Source organism: Protopterus annectens, chromosome 7.part0 (genome assembly GCF_019279795.1).
Source record: "Protopterus annectens isolate FY-2018-M chromosome 7.part0, PAN1.0, whole genome shotgun sequence".
NCBI classification, from domain to species: domain Eukaryota; kingdom Metazoa; phylum Chordata; order Ceratodontiformes; family Protopteridae; genus Protopterus; species Protopterus annectens.
The window spans coordinates 157,263,654-157,287,105 of NC_056739.1; the positions used below are offsets into that span (position 1 = coordinate 157,263,654).

General features: G+C 41.9%; 1 protein-coding gene across 2 annotated transcripts in view; it reads left to right on the forward strand.

Annotated features, from left to right (window-relative positions):
• Window positions 1-23,452, forward strand: part of KIF21B (kinesin family member 21B) — a 1,412,490-nt gene that overhangs the window by 970,351 nt on the left and 418,687 nt on the right. For both annotated transcript variants that reach the window (XM_044076606.1, XM_044076607.1), the window contains exons 18-19: window positions 6,655-6,857; window positions 7,931-8,081. In XM_044076606.1, coding sequence (XP_043932541.1) covers window positions 6,655-6,857; window positions 7,931-8,081 — 354 coding nt within the window. The remainder of the gene's footprint in view (window positions 1-6,654; window positions 6,858-7,930; window positions 8,082-23,452) is intronic.

The window sequence follows — 23,452 nt, forward strand, 5'->3', positions numbered from 1 at the left end:
GAGGTTCTTATTTGCTGTATCATCAGGTAGGTTGAATTGCACTGCCAGATCTTTTTTTCACCATTTGCCAAGTAACCTGAAAGTAGATAAAATGTTCATTCTGTGCCCTTTGTTTAAAAAAAAAAACAAAAAAAAAAAGTCCATGGTTGTTTCAAATCTCATGTTAGCTTGGATTGCAATATTTCATAGGTTCATAGGTTCATACTAGGCTATCTGCCCAAGGGCATTTATAAGCCTAGCCCATAGTTATGTGGCTTTCGCCACCCCTTTAGTTTGAATAAAAACTATGCCTATCATTTTTCTGTGCCTCTGTCAAGCAGTGACACTGAAGTAATCCCTGGGGTATATCTGCGATCTCCCATCCATTGGTCAAGATTCCTCTTGAACAAGGCCAGCGAGGTGCTCTGCCTCACATGTACCGGGATTTTGTTCCACAGCATAGGGAGTCTCTGGGTGATGAATCTGTCCCTCCAGCACGTTCTATTTATAACCGTGTCAAGGTTTAAGTCTCCCGCCCTTGTGGTTCTGAGGGATCTAGATTTTTTGAGGTGAAGCATATTCATCAAATCTGGGTTTGACATGGCCTTATATGTCAGGCACAGGTCACCTCTGAGCAAGCGGTATGAGACTGAATAAAGCTGGAGTTCTTTCAGTCGGGCAGCATAAGACATATTTTTGAGAGCCTTTATCCTTTTGGTGAGGAACTTTTGGGGCCTTTCAAGCTGCATCAGGTGTCTGGTCAGATACATTCCGAATGGGGCATTGTACTCAATCATAGGTCTAATGAGTGATGAGTACAGGGGGACGATGACCTCCCTTGATCTAGATGTGAATCCCTTCATGATCAGGTGGGCGATATAGAAGGTTTTCCTAACTACTTTAGCAACATGAGTGTCACCCGAAAGACTACTCTCAACTTGGGTCCCCAGATCCCTGATGACTTTTCTGTGCTCAGTGGATTGTCACCTATATGGTCGCTAGGGGTAACCTTGTTTTTCCCGAAGGGTATGACTATGCATTTTTTGGCGTTTAACTTCAGGCCATGGCTCTGGCACCAGTTATCCGTTTCTGTGAGGCCCTTCTGGAGGATATCTGTGTCAGATGTGTTTTCGACTATGGCCCAGTTTGCAGTCATCTGCAAACTTTGTCAGCCATAACCCTCCTGTGTTTGCTTGTACTTCAGAAAAGTAGATGCCGAACAAGAGTGGACCCAGGACTGAGCCCTGTGGGACACCACTTGTGACAGGCTTTGAGTCTGACATGGCTCCAGCAACTCTGACCCTGTGGGTTCTGTCGCTTAGCCAGTTTGCAACCCATCTTGTGATGTATGGGTTTACATTCAAGCTGATGAGTTTTCGATGATACCTGAGTGGGGTATTGTGTCGAAGGCCTTTGCCAGGTCGAGGTAGGCTGTATGGACTGCCTTTCCCTCATCAATGGCCTTGGTGACTGTCTCGAAAAAGTCAACCAAGTTTAAGAGGCAGGATCTGCCTTTGACAAAGCCAAACTGGGTTGGATCCAAAGTCTGCAAGTTCCCTATGTCTTTATTTATGAGTTCCATTATGATCCTCTCCATGGCTTTGCAGATAAGGCTTGTCAAGCTAATGGGGCGGTAATTTCCAGGGTCTGTGGAGGCACCACCCTTATGAAGTGGGACCACAGTCGCGGTGCGCCACTCCTTGAGTACGTATCCTGAGGTGAGGCTAAGATTAAACAGCTGTCCTAACTGTGGGTTTAATTCCTCGTTGAGTTCATGAAGCACACAGCCGGGGACACCATCCGGTCCCATGGATGCTGTGTTCTTTGCCTTACTGAGGGCAGTTCTCACCTGGGCGTTGGAGATGTTTGGGGGGCTACAATCCTCTGGAATAGATATCTCTCCTTTTGGGGGGGGGAGAGAAGTTTGCACTGAACCTGTCAGCCAGTATGTTAGCAATGTGTGTAGGTTCAGTAATTTTCACATCATTTTGAACTAATTCTGAGCATATCTGGGAGTTTCCTCCTAGGTTTCTAACATAGCTAAAGAAGGCCTTATGATTGTCTTTAGAGTCCTTGGCGATTTTTCTCTCAATTTGCCTTTGATGATTTTATGAGAGCTCTTAGTTTTTTACTTATAATGATCAAAGGTGTCTTACCTTTCAAGGATTTTGCTCTATCTTGTAGTAGCTTCCTCCTTTTGTTGTAGAGCTTGTTTATGGCTGGGGTCCACCAGACTGGACGCTTGCCTTTGGTACAGAGAGTCTTAGTTTTGTTTGGGATTGCCTGATCCATGCAGTCCTGTAGGTGCTGGTAGAAGGCATTTGTAAGTGATTCAGCGGTTTGAGTAATGTTTACCACTGGCTCAGGGGCCTTAAAGAAGACCACACTAGTTTTTAAAAGTGTGAAATCGGCTTTTGAGAAGTTTTTCACTGTGGTCTTTTTTGTTTCAGGTGGGGGCGGGATGAGGACCTCCAGCGAGATTAGTTTATGATCTGATCTCACCAGTGAGGGGTATACTTCCGGTGTTGAACATTTTGATCCCATGTTCGTGATGATGAGATCAAGTATGTTTTCACCTCTTGTGGGGATGGTGACTAGTTGTTCCATGGCATTTGAGTTTATGAACTCCAGGAATCTTTGGGTTAGAGTGTTCGGGCTTGAGTAGTGTTCCCAGTCTATATTAGGGTAGTTGAAGTCACCTAGTATGATGGTGTTTGGAGATACATTTATCCCCTCCAATGTTTTCAGGAAGGCCATGTGAGGTTCCTGAGTTTGAGAGGGTGGCCTGTAACATGCTACAAATTGCAGAGCAGTCTTGCCTATGGTTAATTGCACCTGGATGGTCTCCGATGCATCGTGCGTTGCCACCAACCTTGAGGTGTGGGTGTCCTTTATGAATATGGACACCCTCCCTCCTTTCTTGGTGTTGTCCGGATTTTGGGGCTGGAACGCATGATATGAGGTGAAACCTGTTAGTGCTGGGGTGCTCTCAGGAGCCTTGAACCAGGTTTCTGTCACAGCACAGACATCGATGTTCTCCATATTGAGAAGGGCCTCGAGTCGTGCATCTTGAGATTGAGACTTCTGGCATTGAGCAGCATTACCCTTAGTTTTTTCCTTTTGGTGTTCTAGGGTAGTAGGTTTAGAATTTGAGCCTTGCCTAAAAAGGCACTATGGGGGTGGCAAGAGCCTTTGCCAATATCCGGAAGCCCAGGGGTGACAGGTGCAAGCCGTCCCTCAGAAGCAGCGTGGCTTGTCCAGCATGTCATCCCAGGCAGACAGACATTGGATCCCCTTTGAATGACACCAGAATTTAAGCCAATTATTAAAGCTGATCATCTTATCACTGTATTGTGGCATCATTCTAGGTGAAGGTAGGATACTGCTCAAGGTCAGGGTCATACCTGCCTGGGCTACATAATCAGAGAGCTCCTCGACGTCCCTTTTCATGTAGTCCAAGGAGGTACGTCTCAGGTCGTTGACACCAGCGTGGACAATGACTGAGTCGTACTTGTACCTGCTGTTGAGAGACCTGAGTGCTTGCGTTATGTGGCGTATTCTAGCGCCCGACAGGCAGCTTACTGTGACCTTCTCCTTACTCAGTCTGGTGAGCGGGACGTCAGTGTGTCTGACTATGGAATCACCAATGACCAGTGTGTCTGGCATTTTGTTTGGCCTTAAGGGCTGTGACTGTTTGACACTCTGACTGTGTGGTCTATGTGTTGCATGTGTTGGGTCGTGAGGTGGTAGTTGTTTGGGTGTCTGCTTTGGTGGCCTCTGCTGTTTTGGTAAATTTTTGATCAGAGCCTCCGAGTATGTCTTTGTGTGAGTATGTGTATGATTTGACGTTGTGATGGTACCATGTGTGACTGGGTATGTATTGTGTGTGGTTACCTTCTCCTCCTGTCTGGTCTTGCCAGTCCTATGTTGAGAGAGCTCAGCCTCCAGTTTGGCCGTATAGTTGCATCTCTCGCATGTATTTGTGTTTTGTGGGAGAAGGAGAGGATTGTCTGTGTACATGAGGCAATTGTAACATTGCCTCAATATTCCCAGGTTCACCATTTGAGCTGGAGAGGACACTAGCAACTGATCCCTCGACATACTAGAAGTAGTAGATAAAGAACTTTCAAAGGACTCCGGGGGAAGTGGGTTTTAGGCTGGTGGGGTACTATCTATAATAAGAGTGCTTTATCAAGGTGCAAGTACTGTAGGAGTAAGTGCTAGGCTTTACAGATAGAGAGTAGTCTACTTGGGAATCAAGTTAGTACATTCAGACGTAATCAGTGTAAACTTTTTTGGATGAGTAGCAATAATTAGTGATGAACAGTGAGAAAAGAAAGCACATAGTAATTGCCAAGTGACAACAATTCCAGTGCAGTTTGTCTAGTCAACAACATGAAACAATCTGCATAATGGAATTACAGCGCATCAGGGTTGATGGTTTACAAGATGAAAACATGAGGCAGAATGTTTGCTACAAAACCAGGAGTTTCCTGCCATAAGCACTGGATTAGTAAGGAGCTCCATGAAGGCTGACGTTCTAAGTATACTGTAAATTTTGAGAAGGAATATTAAATAAGTGAATGAACAAATTAAATGGTTGTTTTGACAACTGCATGGTTTTACTGGAACAGAAACTATTTTCAGTCGAATCTCGTGAAAAAGAAGCCCACTATTACAATTTAATGTAGTTAACTTTATCTACAAATATTACACACTGTTAAATAACAGTATACAGCATGCAGGGCTGAAGATAGTAAATGTAGTGCCATTCCCAAGTAGCATGACTACTAGTACAAAGAGCTATCAAAACAACATTTGGTAGCAGCTGTCCCGGTAACGAGGCCCTGAAACTGAAAAGAAAAAATAAGTATAAATGTACTTCTCTCGGTCAAAACTATTAATGGTATAGTTAACGGGTAAAAAATAAATCCATAAATCTAAAAGCTGAAATGTAGCTGTGTACTAGTTTTAAGAAAGGAAAGCATTCATCTAGGGATAAATGTACTATGGAGAGAGAAGTGAGTACAAAAGGGAATCTTGGGAGAAATGTAGTATAGGAGAAGGCATATTATCTCCAGGTCAATGAAGACCCCAAGAGCAGTCTAATATAGCTGGATACCAGGAGGTAAGTCGCACCACAGGTGTGAGAGTAATTTAGAAGAAAGTCAAGATTTTTTTTGTGTGTTTGTAATTTTTTTTGGGTTCCCTAACCCCTGAAATGGTCACCAAGCCGCCCCTTTGGCTGTTGTTTTAGCTTGTTGATTCTTCCCAGGAGCAAGAGACCTTTCTTTCCCTGGGAGATGAGTCTGGTGCTGTTGTGCTGTGCAGTTTCTTTTGCTTGTGTGCATAACTGCCACTCCTGTGCCATCTGCTAGTGTTTATTTTATAAGTCGCATGTGCTTCCACATATCCCTGTCCTGTCAGTGTACAGGTGTAACTTTGGTACAAACACAGTCATCAGGGTCTCCACAGTTGACCATATAAATGAGGCAAATGTTGCTCTTGGTCTCCCATCCTCCCCTCATGACAGCGTCTCCATTATCAGGCTGCTAGTAGAATCCAGGTTGTCTGCAGTAGTTAAGGCTTTTGCTACTTTGACAGTCCAGCTCACCTGTTTTTGGTTTAGTTTTGAATGTATTTTATTGTTCTAATGAGATGTTCACTCAGGGAGGAAGAAGGAGTTATGTGAAGTTTTACAGCTGATCGTGTTTTTCTGTGCATCTCTGCCAAAGTATTTTCAAAAGCATATGAAGAGATTTGTATGTTGGCTGCAACTACACTACTTTGAATATTTATTCTAGCCTTCAGCAATAAAGTGACACAAGTGCTGTAGAACTTGTCATATGCTATACATTAGATTGGAGAAGGTTTGCTGAGATCTGGGGCATTTGGTGTCCTGGCGTGGGAAATTCAGACTGATCCCCAGAAGACATTTTCAGGCCCCTCTACATGATGTTCCATTACAGTATAGAGCTTTGCAGCAGCCTTCTGAGCTGTCTATCCTGCATCATCTGGTGAGACATGATGTGCTCTGGGGCTGTCTTGTGGTGAGTTGTGATGACGTGCTCTGGGGCCGTCGTGTGGCGAGTCCTGATGATGTGCTTTGGGGCAGTTGTGTGGCGAGTCCTGATGACGTGCTCTGGGGCAGTCATGTGGTGAGTCCTGATGTCGTGCTGTGGGGCAGATGTGTGGGCTTTGAAAATTTAGCTGCTTGACTGGATGTTATCACGGTTCTGCCTGAATAACGATTATGATGTGGAGTCTTGTATCACTGCTGCAGTAGAGTTTTTCAACAAACAAGGAAAGATTGTTATGGTGTATATGGGAAAAGTAAAACTGGAAGTGTAATAGTGCTGTACCTATTAAAATACACACTGCTAGATGGCAAAGCACTTTACATCTTCCGCTTTTGTTGCCAGCACTCCAGTGAGTGGCGTTCACCTACCGCTCATTATATTAACGACACTCCTTTAGCTTTTCTACTAGAATCTGTAGCATCTCCCATCTCATCACATGTTCTACTTTTTTTTGTGAAAAATGAAAAAGAAAATATTTTATTTGGTGAGTTTGGAGAAGAGCTTGTTTTTAAGGGCTTGTAGATGCTTGTTGTATTCATGTAGCTATAATGGGCCTTAACAGCCTGTGTCAGTGCTCTTCTTACCTATTCTGCAGGTGTCCGCTTTGCGACGGATGGCCAAACCAATGTCAGACAGAGTGGCAGGGAGGTTACTGTACAAACACAGTATATTGGACTCCTCTTCAGACCCTGAGTCAGGCCCACGCTCCGTCTCCAGCATTGTAAGACATTGGAACAAGAAAATCAATAACTTCTTGGAAGAGCAACCACCACTTATAAATGGAACACGGCCTGTCAGGTGAGACTTTCTTTAACCCAATGAGTTAGCGAAGTTCTAAAAGCTTGATTCTTCTGTAATTGTCTCCCCACAGGGGCTTTAGTCTTCATTCTTGTGTAATTGTCTCCCCACAGGGGCTTTAGTGTTGAATTCAAATTAATTTAACCTGAGAATTGCATTTTGATTCAGAAGATCTAGATTCAAAAGTGTTGCTAGGTCCATTCTGTAAGGGGGTCCTTTTCACTGGCATTGCTTGTTTTTCATTTTACTGTTCCCCTAAAGATTGCAGCAGGTTATTGGTTGTGACTGACAACATGACAGCTTTAAATATTGTGATGCAGAACTTGATGTCTGTCAGACTGCTAAGCTTCTTGAACATTCCGTTTCAGGCTTGTTTGTATCTCTACTACTGTATATATTTTAATAGTGAGTAACAGTGTTTTTTTTTACTCTCCTGTGCTGAAATTGAAGTGGATGAGTGTTCTGCTATGGTAAACTAATATATAAATAGACAAACACTGTTTTTTGCTTTGTGCTTTCTCTTGCCATTGCTTTCCTGCCATCAGTTTCCCCTTTCGTCCCCACTCAATCCATGAGTCGATGCCATCATCCCGACAGCTGTATGGGTGTTCTGTTTAGCCCTAGCTTTCATTACATTCACAACACCGTCCTTGAGGGAATGACACTTACATGGTGCAAGGCCTGAGCATGCTCAGCTCTGTGCAGGCCAATATGTGCTGCAAAGTGTCAGTGCACTGCTTGGTTTGTGTTTCATGCTGTGCTACTTGCCTTCTGATGGCGGTCATGCTTGCAGCAGATGGGGCTACCTTCCTTAAGGATGAATGAGCCTTAGCAGTTTATTGTAACCCTAGCCTGCTAGCTTCTCTGGCTCCTGGATTGAACATGTAGGCCACAGTCCAGGACTGTGTCCCAGTGGATGATGGATCTAGTTTGCTTATTAAAATGTATAAATTGATTTTTGTGCAGACGAATATGACAAGTTGCCTTGGTAAGTTCCGGTACTTTTTCTCTTTAAAGTAGCTATCCTTGTTGCTAATGTTTTCATCAACTTATTTCCTCAATCCTGCAAATAGGAAAAAGTTTCAGAAGAAAGGAGGAGGTGTAGAGAATTTCTCCAAGGCAGCTCGGTTGAAGTGGCAGTCTCTGGAGCGAAGGATCATGGATATTGTTATGAAAAGAATGACTATCCAAAACATGGAAGCTGACATGGACCGTCTCGTCAAGGTAATTTTTGATGTACTCTGTTTTCCTTTTCCATTTTTACCACAAATTGTTTAGTGTGGATCATGATTAGATGTTTGAATTATAGTTGTGATGTGTATAAAAAATTAGTCTGCATTCTTCTTTTGCATTTTTCCTTAAATACATTATATGGAGTATGACAGAACTTAAGTATTAACTGTAGTATTAACACTAAAAGCAGAAAAATATATCTATCGAGGTAATTTTATTAAATGCAAGATTTTTTTCTATGCTGTCTGCCTTGTTCTCTTAAGTGTCTTTATAGCTGTGGCCTAGTAGCTTGTTAAACCCCTACAGATGTAACATGACTTGTCACGGGCTACCAAACTGAAGTCTGCCACAGAAAGTGAAGTTATAATTGTTTATTCTGACACATCAGAGTGCACAAGAGAAGCCTGTGCACGAGGGCACAGCTTGTACTGTCGCTCAGCTGCTTTAGCCCTGCACCCACATACTTAAATCATTTTATTTCCAAGGCCGGTATTAGTGCTCAGGAAAAGGTGCACCAGTCTGCTTAGAAGAGCAGTGGCTGTTTCAGCCACTGCACTTTGCAAAACCAATTTTTAATAGCTGCCTTCAGTATGCCCTGGTAAGATGGGTACCCCATTCCCAGCCCATAACTCATTCTCGCATTTTTATTTTTTGGCCTGACGTTTCTATGTACTTAGGGTTTGTTTTTCTCATTAAACATCTTTATTAATTTAGCACTTATGACGTAGGCAATAATACATTATTATAAATGAAAGCAAACCACATTGACGTAAAATGTAACTAAGATTATATCACAAATCATAATTTTAGTTACAAGCATTTAGCATCACTTATCTACGCAGTTATTCTCAGTCAAGCATTACGCAGCTCGTTGCACTCATGACTTCTAAACCTTATTCCTCCCCTGTATGTACTGTTCCCAAAATTCCCATTTTCCAACAGTTTCTAAAGATCCCAATTTCAGTAGTTTTATCTCTGTTACTATATTCACCTCTTGTACAGTTGGTTTGGACTTTGATTTCCATTTTCTGGTAATTGCTTTTTTGGCAGCCACCATAATTAGACTCAGCAAGGCCTTACTTATGACTAGGCAATTCTGATTCTGCATCATAGCTCAGAAAAATAATTTTCTTAGTCACACTAATTTGCTCACCCAGCATCTCTGATAGAGTTGTCTGCAGGGAATCCTTAAAGTCTGTCAACTCAGTACACTCCCAGAAAATATGTTCCCAATTACCCGTTTCTTCCCCGTTACACCTCCAACATTTGCTATCTACATGAGGAAAAAAAATTCTCTGGAGTCCACTTGGGGTATAAAAATATCTATGTAAACATTTCCAAGCAAAAATCATAAATCTTCTAGATTTTGTTGCATATTTGGGAGACAAACCTATATCCCTCCATTGTTTGTGAACTGCTTATCCAGTCTCTCTTCCCAACAACAGAAGAAAGAAACTGTTGCAAAAAAGAGCAAAATCCCATGACTGGAGGAACTCCCTGGTCAGCAACAGTAAGAAGCTGAGATCCCTCATAAAATCCTCCAAAGCTAGTTATGAAAACAAAATTTCCACTGACTCTAAAAACAACCACAAAGCATTCTATAGCTATGTCAAGAATCTCAATGGCAACACTCAGATCTGCCCTGAGTTACAGTACAATGGCACTAAATATACAGAACCGACTGATATTGCCAACATCCTGGCAGATAGGTTCAGTGCTAACTTTACCCCCCCTCTCACCCCCTAGAGGGCCCATCTCTATACTGGAAGAATGCAAAGTTCATGTAATCATGGCTGCACAGGTAAAAAACACACTCTCCAAAGCCAAGAACACAGCATCCATGGGATCTGACAATATCCCAGGCTGCGTTCTACACGAACTACAGAATGAACTGGCACCCTACCTAAGTACCATGTTCAATCATAGCCTCACCTCAGGCTTTGTGCCCACTGAATGGCGCACAGTGACAGTTATCCCACTTCACAAAGGGGGAGTCATGACGGACCCCGGGAACTACTGCCCTATTAGCCTGACAAGCCTGTTCTGCAACGCCATGGAACATATCATCATGGAACTCATAAACAAAGATATTGGTAATCTTCAAACTCTGGACCCTACCAAGTCCGGATTTGTAAAAGGCAGATCATGTCTCCTAAACCCGATTGACTTCTTTGAAGCAGTCATCAAAGTCATAGATGAAGGTAAGATGCTTCACACAGCTTATCTAGATCGCGCCAAGGCTTTCAACACCATCCACCACTCTGGAATTATAGATAAGCTCACTAAACTAGGTATAAATCCCTATGTCACAAGATGGGTTGCCAACTGGCTCATGGACAGAACCCACACTTTGAAAGTAGCAGACTCCAAATCTGACTTCAGACCAGTGACAAGTGGAGTACTACAGGGTTCAGTCCTGGGTCCTCTCCTGTTTGGCATCTACTTCTCTGAAGTACAGGCTAACACAGGTCTTTGGCTAACAAAGTTTGCAGATGACTGCAAACTAGGAGCCATAATCAAAACTCCTAACAATGTGGACAGACTGCAAAAGGGCCTCACTGAGACAGATGCCTGGTGTCAAAGCCATGGCCTGAAGCTCAATGCCAATAAGTGTATTGTCATCCCCTTTGGTAAAAACTCTGTACCCATGGACTACCACATAGCTGGTAGTCAACTTAATTCCAAAAATGTGATGAGAGCTTGGGACACAGGTGGACAGTAGTCTTTCCTTTGATAATCACATCACTACAGTGGTCAGGAAATCCTTCTACGTGGCTCACCTCATCCCAAAAGATTTCTCATCCACTCATTAGACCCATTATAGAGTACAACACCCCTTTTGGTATGTACTGCACAAGACATCTACAACAACTGGAAACACCACAGAAATACCTCACAAAGAGGATTACTGGCCTCAAACAGATGCCCTACACAGACAGTCTCAAAAAACTCCAGCTTTACTCCGTCGCATATCGCCTACTCAGAGGCGATCTCTGCCTAACATACAAAGCTATGTCAAACCCAAAGCTGTTGGACATGCTCCACTTAAAGAAATCCCAATCCCTCCGAGCTACATGCTCTAGGGACCTAAACCTGGTCACCACAATAAACAGAACATGCTGGAGGGATAGATTCCTGTCCCAGAGACTTCCCATACTCTGGAACAGGCTACCTATCTATGTCAAACAGAGCTCTTCATTAGCAATCTTCAAGAAAAATCTTGATGATTGGATGGGAAATAGGAAATTCACCCTAGGGATCACTTCTTGGGTGGCGAAAGCCAGGGTACATTTTTTTGGCTAGGCTTATATAGGCCCTAGGGCCAATAGCCTAGTACCTGCTTATGAACCTATGAATGCTTTCTAACCTCCTCTGATGTATTCTTGTAGTCATCATGTAATATTTTATATGCTCTACTAATTATTCCTTTTTAACAGCAGCTTTTGTTCTAATTTTACTTAACGGGGATGGTCTGTTGTTTAGGACACACCCCCACACACATTTTTTTCTCTCTGCCTATACTCTGATAACAATCCTTGATAGGGAAGGCAATCTCTAACCTGCAGTCTAAATAAATTCTTTTGCTCTTCCCATTCTATTGCCTTTCCCCCCTCTGTTTATTTGCTCCCAGTACCTTGGTTCCTTTCCCAGTTTTCTCCAATAAATGCCAACCCCCTTCTTGGCTATTTTCTGTATCCCTAATTGCAATCCTCCTTTTCTGAATCTCCTTTCTTCATTCCAGTATTTTAGAATACATTTTTGCTATTTTATGAATATAATATTGTGCATGATTATTGTTCTCCGTAAAGGTCTGCATCCAAAATCCCAGTCTCTCCTTGTTTCTTGAGCTTTCCCTCAGTTTAATCATCATTACTTTCCACTTTGAATTATAAGTTTCTGCTTGTGCTACGTATATGAGACTAATAACTGTGTAACTCTGAAATACCCCTTCAAATCAGGTAATCCCAATCCACCTTATTCTATTGGAAGGATCGGGATCTACTTATCCCACTTGACTCTTCTGTCTTTCCCTCCCAGATAAAATCATTCAACTCTTTTAATTGCCGAGTGTAACTTCTCCTTTGGCTGATAAAAGTATGCCTGACCTGTGCATAAAAACCTGCTTGCATCTTACCATCCATATCCGTATAACAAAGGTTCCAATTTCTCAGTTTTTGTGTTATATTTTGTTTATTCTCTTCCCACATATCCTTAGCTGCCACACCAGAATCCTTTTAATGCATACTCCTAGTTACTTTATTTTATCTTGTCCCCATAAATATGGATATTGTTGAATTAATCTGTGTGGGTACATAATTTACCACTACTGCTTTTAGTTTAGCTTCATTCATTTTGTATCCCAAAAAGATTTGAAACTCTCAGTGTTCATAACAATGTAATGTCCTTTTGTGGTTTTATCAGATGTAAAATATCATCTGCAAATAGAGCCATCTTTTCTTGATTACCGTATCTGTTATATCATTGAATTTCTGGGTACCTTGTTTTCTTTGCCAGTGGTTCTAAATATGATGCAAATAACAGAGGAAAGAGGACATCCCTGCCTGGTTTCTTGCTCAAACAGAAATTATCCGAGAGGAACCCACCCACTTTAATTTTTGCTTCCCATCCCTCAATTATCCTCCTAATCAACCTTACATTTTATCAAGGAATGTGAATGTGTCCATTGTCCTGCTCATAAAGTCCCAGCTTACTCTGTCAAATGCTGTCTCTGTATCAAGACCCACCAACAATTGAGGTATTTTCTTACATTCTGCTTCCCCTCTGGGTCATCAGTGTTCTGTTAATATTGTTGAATGTCTGCCTCCCCATCACAAAACCACATTGATCCATATCTATCAATTCTGGGAACACCTCTGCCATTCTTTCAGCCACTCTAAACATAAATACTTTGTAGTCATGGTTTAGATTGAAATGGTGTAGTCATGGCTTAGTATTGAAATGGGCCTGTATGGATCTGGATCTGATGGCTCTTTACCCTCTTTAGGTATTACATCTAACATTGTTTTCTTCCAGGATGTTGGTACTTTTCCTCCTGTTAAAATACTGTTAAACAAAACGTTCCAGATATTTATCAGTGTTTTCCCTCCTGGCTTGCAAACTTCTACAGGAATTGTGATGCCCGTGCACTGACCCAGTAATCAAGGAGCCTCAATCCTCACCACTAACACCAGGGAGGGGCGTCCACTTTGGGAAGGATAATAAATACACACACATACAATTTCCCTTAAGTGCATACAGAGATCACAGTCAGTCTGGGGCTGGTTTCTTCCTTTCTCTTCAGATCCCAAGTAAGACTCCCCACTGGCACAGCTATAGGGTACAGATCTCAGCTGAGTAGCAAAGTCAAAACCTCCAGTGCCCTCTCTGTCCATCCAGTGCTTTGTGCCCTTGCCCAAGTAGCTGACACATGCACACACTTTGAGATTTGGTTTATATACAGACACACCAACACTCCTGGGGAAGGCTGGCACAGGTTCTCCAGCTATGCCTCCTGCCAAGGCTAGACGGTAGTAATCACTGCCACCAACTACTCTCATCAGCTGCTAAAAAGGCCCTTACCAAAGGGTGTCCAATTTGTACTGTGCAGTATTATCTAAATAGTAAGTGGATGAACAGCAAGGCTTATTGGAGTGGCTTTGTACAGTATCACCAAATACATGTAAGTACTCTAGAGCTTAAATTATCTCTACCCAAAACAGCCACAGTTGAAAAGTTTCAAAATATTTAATAAGTAATAAAAACACAAGACAAATCATCTCTGGTAAACACTGCGCTAGTCAAGAGTTCAGAGATCACAGGAAAATGCTTAAAATAATACTGTAGAATAGTCTGACAAATTATAGAAAACAGCTACTCTAAACTTACTATTAAAATATAAGATTCTACTTGCATACAGACAGAGCAAACCAAGTGCTGGTGAATGATCAGTTCTGAAGAAATCCAAAATGTTCTGATTCTCTGAGAAAGTCTTAAAAAATAATACCTCACTGCTGACTCATTTTAAATCACATCATTCTTCTCTGGTTCCCAGGCTAACAGAAACTCAAGAGGTTTACCATTTCTTTGATCTTGCACCTGGCCAGGAAACAGCAGCAATAAAATACATTATATATATAAAATCTAGCAATTAACTCTAGTCTCAAAACAATAGAAGGAATTTCTCAGTCCAGACATTGTCTCCAAGCTTTGAGATCAAACATTCAGACAATGCTTATCAGCTTTCTTCAGCAGAGTGCATTGTGTTTTCATTTTTGAAGTTCAACATGTAACGCAGTTTTCTTACATTTAAGAGGACAAGCCTGTGGATTCTATTCATATTTACAGTGAAGTAAAGCTATCAACGAATTTCTATGTATGTAGGCTGGCAACCTTCACATATTGTGCCCCCCCCCCCCCCAGGAGAACTCAAGCTAGTTTTTCAGGTGACACTTGAGAAACGTTGCATGAGGGTTAGGTCTATCTGAGTATAGCTTACCCCATTCCCTGTCTTGATAGCCCCTGTGCATTGGCGTTACTAACCCCACTGCGGTGCTGCACTGACGTACATGCTTGCAACCCTAGGCTCCATTTTAGCAACTTGGCATTTTGCTGGCTGGCTCAGTGTAACAATATTAGGGGATTGTGATCTGTAACTACACTGAATTTTGTTCCATACAGATAAGGCTGAAGTTTCTGCAGTGCCCACACTATGGCTAGACATTCCTTTTCTACAGCTGCATAGCATTCCTCCCTGGATTGAAGCCTACAAATGAGATAAACCACTGAGTGCTCTTCTCCCTCTGAAGAAATCTGGCTAAGTAGAGCTCCAACCCAATGGTTCAAAGCATCCACCTGCACAACTAATTATTTGCTGTAATCTGGACTGGCTAACAGGGGATTCTCCCAAAGTTTCTTTAAACCTCTGGAATGCCTGCTCACATGCTGTGGTCCACACTACCTTATCTGGCCTGTTTTTCCTTGTCAGGTCTGTGAGAGGAGCAGCTATGGTACTGTAACTGGGGACAATCTTTCTCTAGTATCCTGCTGTCACTAAGAATGACCTCACCTGCTTTTTGGTAACAGGTGCAGGCCATGCCTGAATGGCTTCCATTTTGGCAGGTTCTGGCCTGATCTTAACATTCCCCACTCTATGTCCTAGGTAGGAGACTTCTGCCATACCCACCTGACATTTGCTTGGCTTAATGATCAACCCTGCCCTCTGTAGTCTGCCCCGCACCTCCCGGACATGTTGAAGGTGCTCTTGCCAGGAGTGGCTGTAGATGGCAATATCATCTAGGTAAGCAAGGGCAAACCCTCCTGCTAGGATATGATCCTACCAGCCTCTGGGAAGTTATTTTTCATCACAAAGGGCCTCTTTGTGAACTCGTACAAGCCAAAAGGAGTCTCAAAAGCTGACCTCTCTCTAGCAATGGGAGTCAAGGGGACCTGCCAGTAACCCTTGGTAAGATCAGTGGTGGTAAGATACTTTTAGCGCACCCAGCTGCTGTAGGGCCTCATCTGTCCTAGGCATGGGATAAGCATCTGACTGCGTAATTTCCTGTAGTCCACACCAAACCTGGTGCTCCCATCCTTCTTTGGCACCAGCACCACTGGAGAGGCCCAAGGCCTGTTGGACTCTTGAATTTACCCCTAGTTCTAACATCTCCTGTATCACCTCCCTCAGAGTCTGTTTGACTCTCTCAGGCACCCTATACTGGACCTGGCTAATAGGCCTTTGGGGTCCTGTAGCCACCTGGTGCTGCACCAGATGGGGTGCACCCTAGTTTCCCAGTAAACATGTCCCCAAACTCCTGTAACACTGCTCAGATTTCTCGAAATTTGGAAGGGGATAGCTGGTTGGGATGTGCTACACCTTTCATTGAGGTGTCAGTCCGAGCCTCACTGAGGAGATCTGTCACCAGATCTCTGTCAGACCCCTCCTGGAATCCACTGCAAATAGCACAAGAGCTTCCCTATCATGGTAAGGTTTCATCATGTTAACATTGTACAATTTGTGCCCCTGCCTAGGAGTTGTACCATGTAGTTAACATCACTTACCTTTCTTACCACCTTGTAGGGTCCCTCCCAGGCTGCTTGCAGCTTGTTGTGTCTGACAGGAATGAGAACCATTACATGCTGCCCTACAGCATACTCTCTAGCTCGAGCATTCCTGTCATACTAGACCTTTTTCTGCTGTTGGGCTTCTGCCAGGTTCTCCTGGGCCAAGCCCATGAGTTCCCTGAACCTTGACCTTAGGTTTAGGACATATGTCACAACAGACTCCTTGTGAGATTCACATTCACCTTCCCACTGATCTCAGATTAAATCTAGAGGTCCCCTCACCCTATGCCCATACAGCAACTCAAAGGGTGAAAAACACATGGATTCCTGGGGAACCTCTCTGTAAGTAAACAGATGGTCTGCAAATGCCTGTATCATGGACTTGATTGTTGAGTTTAGCCTCTCAACCAGACCTTTAGTCGGGGGATGGTAGGGGGTGTTCTTCAGGTGCTTCACCCCACAGTCCTTCCACAGACAAGCCAGCAGGTCTGACATGAAACTGATACCTCTTGTCAGTCAGTATTTCTTTTGGGAATCCTACCCTGCTGAAAATCTCTACCAAAGCATTTTCCACCTTTTCTGCCTCAATGGAGGACAAAGCCACTGCCTCAGGGTATCTTGTAGTATAATCTGCTACTACTAGGATATACTTTTTCCCTGTGGAACTTGAGGTACTCAGAGGCCCCACAATATCCACAGCTACCCTCTGGAATGGGTCCTATATCCACAGCTACCCTCTGGAATGGGTCCTTAATCACAGGCAAAGGCATCAAACGAGCTCTCACCTTGTCTCCTGCCCTGCCTACCTTTTGGCACTGCTCACAGGTCCTGCAGTACCCTATTACAGCTCTGGAAATTCCAGGCCAGTAGAAGTTCTGCATAATGAGTCTCTTTGTACATTTTATGCCCATATGACCTGCAAAGGGAATATCATAGGCTATTGCTAGAAGTGCCAGATGGTAGGCTGCAGGCCGCTACCAACTGCTGTATCCTCTCACCTTCTAGCCATCCCTCAGGGATCCACTCTCTGTACAGTAACCCTTTGTCCCAGTATATAGATTCTTTCTTCCTTCCCTTGAAAATCCAGTGCCTCACTAGCTACCTGCCTCAGGCCTTGCAGTGTAGGTTCTGAGAGCTGAGTCTGTCTCAACTCTCTGTTTGTATCCCTTCCCAGCTCCCCTTCTACAGAACATCTGGCATCCTCTGACAGTGGTGCCTCACTGTCAGCCTGGGTGCTTCTACTTATCTCTACCTTTGCAGTCACTCTGTCCAAGGGAACATCAGTACTTACAAGCAGCTGTGGCTCACCTTCAGTCTCACTGCTACAGAATAGCTCCCTCCCTGAAGTAACCACCTCACCAGTCCTGGCAGCAAGTATGCGGTCTGTCTGGGTCTCCCCCAGGCTACTAGACTCACATGCTTGTCTCGAAGCCTGACTGCATGTAACCACATAAACACATGGTACTGCCTCAAAGTCCTTCCCTATCGGGACAACTGCAGGATGGTAGTTTGGTACCCCTATTGTCCCAAGACAACCTGCTCTTCTTTCCCACTTAGGCTCCCTCACCTTTTGTTCCCTACCTCACCTCCATGGACATCTGTATGCCACATGGCCCCACAGGTTGCATTCAAAACATTTAACCCTAGTCCTGGACGTGTTCCTGGAGTAGTGGCTTCCCCTGCTACTAGAAGATTCTGTTGATGCAGTCTGGGCTGCCCACCATAGGTTCCTTTAGACCCAAGAGCAGTACTGGGGGTCCCTTTCCTGTGTAGGAATGCCCTGCATGTTAGGTATAGGTCTCCCTTCTTCCCCAGCTCATCTGAAATAGCACATTGTCTATCAGCTAACCAGATGCTTATGTTTTCAGACAAAGTGCTAAGGGCTTGTTCCCTTGCCAAAAGGTCTGCCAGCCCTTCAGAAATGGTGATCTGACATCCACTCACCCACCTATGAAAATAAGTGCTCAGTTCAGCAACATATTCACACACACTTTCATCTGCCTTGTGTCTATACTCACAAAACCTTTTCCTATACATTTCAGGTGTTAGCATAAAAGATTATAACAGACAATTCTTAACAGCAGTATAATCCAGAATTCACAATCAGAAAGTTTAGACAACACAGTTACAGTTTTACCATGGAGTAAGGGGTTCAGGAACCATACCCAGAGCCTTTGGTCAACATCATACTGTTTACATGCCCTCTCAAACATATGAATGAAACTATCAAAATTGTCTCCCTCTGTAAGCTGTGGAAGAGATTTACTGACCTTTTGTGCTTCTGGGGTCTGGTTACTCTCTTCCCTATTACCTCCATGACTCTGGTGAAAAGTCAGCATCCCCTTGTCGTGCTGCCTCTGTCTGCCCTTCTCCTCAGCTTCACATTCTTCTCAGCCTGTAGACGTCTCAGTCTCTCTGCTGCTTCTTTTTCCAAATGCCTGGCCACCAACAAAAGTCTCTAGTGCCAGATGGATTTTTAAGTCCTCTGCAGAAAGGTTGAGCTGTCCATTCTGTGAGTGTTGTACATCTCCACGACCAGTCCTCCTTGTTGCTATTTTCTGATGCAGCTTTGACCAAAGCTGCAGTCATGTTTGCCTTAGTCAGGTTTCCATGCTCCAGTCCCTAAGCCAGGCACACCTCAGCCAACTCTCTCCTTGTCAGTTTGCCATATTCCTCTGCCAACATGCTTGCCTGCTCCCTCTGACTGACTAAGCTAACAAAAGAAATAAAACAACTGTGATCTTACCTCTGAATATTCACTGCATGGATGATTTAGAGTACAAAACACCTTCAGAGATGACTGTACACAAGCTACAGGAATTCACTATCCACACCACTACAAGTCAGTTGCCAACCCCACCACAGCCAACCAATTAATATTTGATGTGGATATCCCACCACTGCCAAACAATTAATATGTGACGCCCGTGCACTGGGCCAGTAATCAAGGAGCCTCAATCCTCACCACTTACAACAGTGAGTAGCTTACACATTGGGAAGGATAACAAATATACACACAGTAAAGTACAATTTCCCTTAAGAGCACACAGAGATCACAGGCAGTCGGGGGCTGGTTGCTGCCTTTATCTCCAGATCCCTATTAAGACTCCCCACTGGCACAGCTATAGAGTACAGATCTCAGCCAAGTAGTCAAGCCAAAACCTCCAGCACCCTCTCTGTCCAACCAGTGCTCCGTGTCCCTGCCCCAAGTAGCTGACACATGCAAGCTTTGAGATTTGGTTTATATACAAACACACTAACACTCCTGGGGAAAGCTGGCACAGGTTTTCCAGCTATGCCCCCTTCTGCCAGGCTATAAGGTAGTAATCAGTGCCACCAACTACACTTATCAGCTACAAAAAAAGGTCCTTACCAAAGGGTGTCCAATTTATACTGTGCAATATTATTATCCAAATAGTAAGTGGACTAACAGAAAGGCTTATTGGAGTGGCTTTGTACAATATCACCAAATACATGCAAGTACTCTAGAGCTTAAATTATCTCTACACAAAACAGCCACAGTTGAAAGGTTTAAAAATATTTAATAATAAAAACATAAGACAAATCTTCTCAATTCAACACAGTGCTAGTCAAGAGTTCAGAGATCACAAGCAAATGCTTAAAATAATACTGTAGAATAGTCTGACATAAATATAGAAAATAGCTAGTCTAAACTTACTATTTTCTATCTATTTCTTAAAATAAATACTAAAGTCTAAGATCCTACTTGCATACAGACAAAGCAAAGCAAGTGCTGGTGAGTGGTCAGTTCTGAAGACAAAATCCAAAATGCTATGATTCTCTCTCTCTCTTAGGAAGTCTTAAAAACATAATACATCTCTGCTGACTCATTTTAGATTACATCATTCCTCTCTGGTTCCCAGGCTAACAGAAATTCAGAGTTTTGACATTTCTTTGATCTTGCACCTGGCCAGGAAACTACAGTAAAAGACATTATATATGTAAAATCTAGCAATTAAATCTGGTCTCAAAACAATAGAAGGAATTCCTCAGTCTAGACATTGTCTCCGAACTTTGAGATCAGTCATACAATGCTTGACCTTTCAGCTTTCTTCCAGCAGAGTGCACTGTGGTTACATTTTTGAAGTTCAACATTTAACACAGTTTTCTTATATTTAAGAAGACAAGTCTGTGGATTATATTCATATTTACAATGACATATTATTATCTACAAAATTCTACCTAGCTAGGCTTGGCAGCCTTCACATATCTTCACAGGAATACCATCTATTCCTGCGGACTTCCCTGTTGATTACACATCACCATTTTTATCTCATCTCCTTGTATCCTATTAGTAATTGAGCCTCATCTACCTCTATCCTTAATATATTTAATTCTTCCATAAACATTTCCATTTGTACCTTTTCTTGATTTCAATATTTCTGTGTTATACAGACTTTCACAGAATTTCTGAAATATTTCTAATACTTTTACAGGATATGTTGTCTTCCTTGTTATAGGCTCCCTAAGCTTGGCAACAGCCCTTTTTGCCTTTTCTTGATTTCAATATTTCTGTGTTATACAGACTTTCACAGAATTTCTGACATATTTCTAATACTTTTACAGGATATGTTGTTTTCCTTGTTATAGGCTCCCTAAGCTTGGCAACAGCCCTTTTTGCTTTCTCTTGCCCGAGTCATTGTGCTAAATGTTTTTATGCTCTGGAGTTCTTATCAAAAAACAGTTGCTTAACAACAGTCTTTCTAATCTCATGCATATTATAGCAGCAATCCCTTATTTTCTGTTTAGCATTCTGCAGTTGTTCCCCGTCTGTGAGATTCCCCCAGTTCTGTAATGCTTTAACATTTGTCATTCCCACTAAATACTTCCCATTACTTCTCGACCACATCTCCCTTTCTTTTATTTCCACCCTGTTTTTAATCTTCTGAATATTATCCCACTCCCTAGCTATATTTTCAAAAGAAATTTCTATCTTCTCCAGTAGCTCCTGAATAATTTCCACTACACATTCCTGAAGTTCCTCTCTTTTCAATTGGTAGGAAAGTGCCTGTGTCTCATATTTATTTCCTTGCCCTAGGTTTTAATTTTATTTATTATTGGTGCATGATCTGAAATATTATTGTGTACATATCAAGACCTTCAATTAAATGCTTGTGTTCCTGTAAAATGTAAACTCTGTCTTGTCTAGCCTAGCCCAGTTTTTGTATCTTGGGGAATAATATATAAATTCACTCCGAACTGCTAGTACTGAATTCATACCTTCCATGCCAAATATATTTTCATAAATTTCTTCAAAGATATACCCTCCTTTATGTTTTCCATTCTGGACACCTTAGACACATCTTCACTGTTGCAAGTCAAATTCCATTCCCCACCTAGAAGTAATATTCCTTACTGAAAGCTGATTATTTCTCCCAGAATTTTCTTAAACTCCACTATAGACGTTTTAGGTGTAATATAAATATATCCAGGTGAAATCCTTCTCCCTTGCCAGTAGCCCCTTTGTACTACAAATCTACCATTATTATCTTTTTTAACATCTTCTATTGCTATTTGAGCTCCTCTTGCAAATAATTACTTTTTTTCTTTGTCCCAGATATTCTACTGAATAGTTATCCTGAAAACCTTCATCAAATTCACAGTTTCAGTTCTTTCCAAGTATTTCTCCTGTAACATCGTTATTTGCACTCTACATTTTAATATGGTTCACTACTATGACATTAAAAGGCATTACAGGAAAAGTATCATAGTATTAAAAAGTTGTTATTCCCACCTTTTATGTATAACAGCTTTTTTTAAATGTCTAGTTCCAGCTTTTGTGTTACATGTATACAATGATTTTGCAAGTTTATATTTTATAGAGTTGCTTTTTGTCATGTCTGTTGCATTTGACACATCTTACAAGACTTTTATTAAAAGCCCTCAAACACACCTCAGTACCCCCTAAAACTTATTAACTTAACACACAAAACTATGTACATCTTGAAATATTGAAGTTTTACTCTCTTATGTTCTAAACTGACCAGCCACACTCATAGACTTGAGTTAACCTAAAAGAAAGGTTATCCATGCTAAGATGCATGCTTGTTCTTTATCTAAGTGCTGCCTTACCTTTGTAGCTCTCCCAAGCTGAGTAAGCACTTTAATGCTTTCAGAGAACATTATCTGCTAGCCATTTCATCAGATTATCTCCTGGAGACATGAGGAACAGGTACAGAAATGCTATTAAGCATACATTTATTTGCTAGAAAAAGCTTGTAATATTCAATATTCTTTTTCATTTACATGCTTTCTCTTAAAACTTGTTACTAGATCAAGCTAAGGGCCTTAATCCAGTTATGCCCCGGAGCAATAATGAGAAAAAGCACACTTTTTCTTTTGTGATGCTTTTTAACCAGACTTTTGTGTTCTTTTTTTTTTTTTTTAATTGCAATGCCTACATTTCTTAAAACTGAAGAAAGAGAGAAGGGAGAAAAAAAGGACCACCTGTTCGTGTCCATATTACACTTAAAAATAACTGAAAAAACTTACATTATAGCATGCAAAGAAAATTGTGCACTATAAAAATGGTACCATTAAAAGTTTTTTTACCTACAGTTTTTATCCCTCCTCTTCCCTTCTAAAGTATTTTTTCGAACATTAATGACATGAAGTAGAGCATATGCTTGGTGTCCCCTACAAGTTTAACAAAGTCCAAGAGAGTAACCAAACTAAACAAGCAAGCACTGTTGATGTCCATGAGAAAGAATGCATGGATGAACCAGACTGAATAAACATTTTTTAATACAAAACAAGTTAAAAACTTTCATTCACATCAAAAGGACTTTATCAGAACTGATGTTGCATGATTAAACAGGTTTAAATAATAATTACCAAAGCTATGTGACTATGTTCACCCAATTAAAAAATATATCAACTATATTTTCTAAGTAATAAAGAGCTAGAAAGTGTTTCTTCTACAATTATTAAACAGTTGTTTTATTTCCATCTAAAATCACCATTGTTCATGTAAAAGTTGAAAATTAAGAATTCAAGGTTAAAAATTAATTAAAAAAAATCAGTTGTGTAGAAACTTAATTCAGTTTCCAACCAGTCTGCCCAAAGTTGTAATGCATTTTTTAAAGATATGCCATCGTTCAGTCTCGGGAATACACACTCATTCAATTTTTTTGCCATAACAGTTCTCTATATTGTATCCTGAATTCCCAGGGACCACCCCTGGGGGTGCATAGCACCTGATCCGAAATGAAAAATCGAACTGTACAGGGCATTGTTGTCATTCTTGGCTGTGATGTCATAGTAGTGCTCATATTTATTAT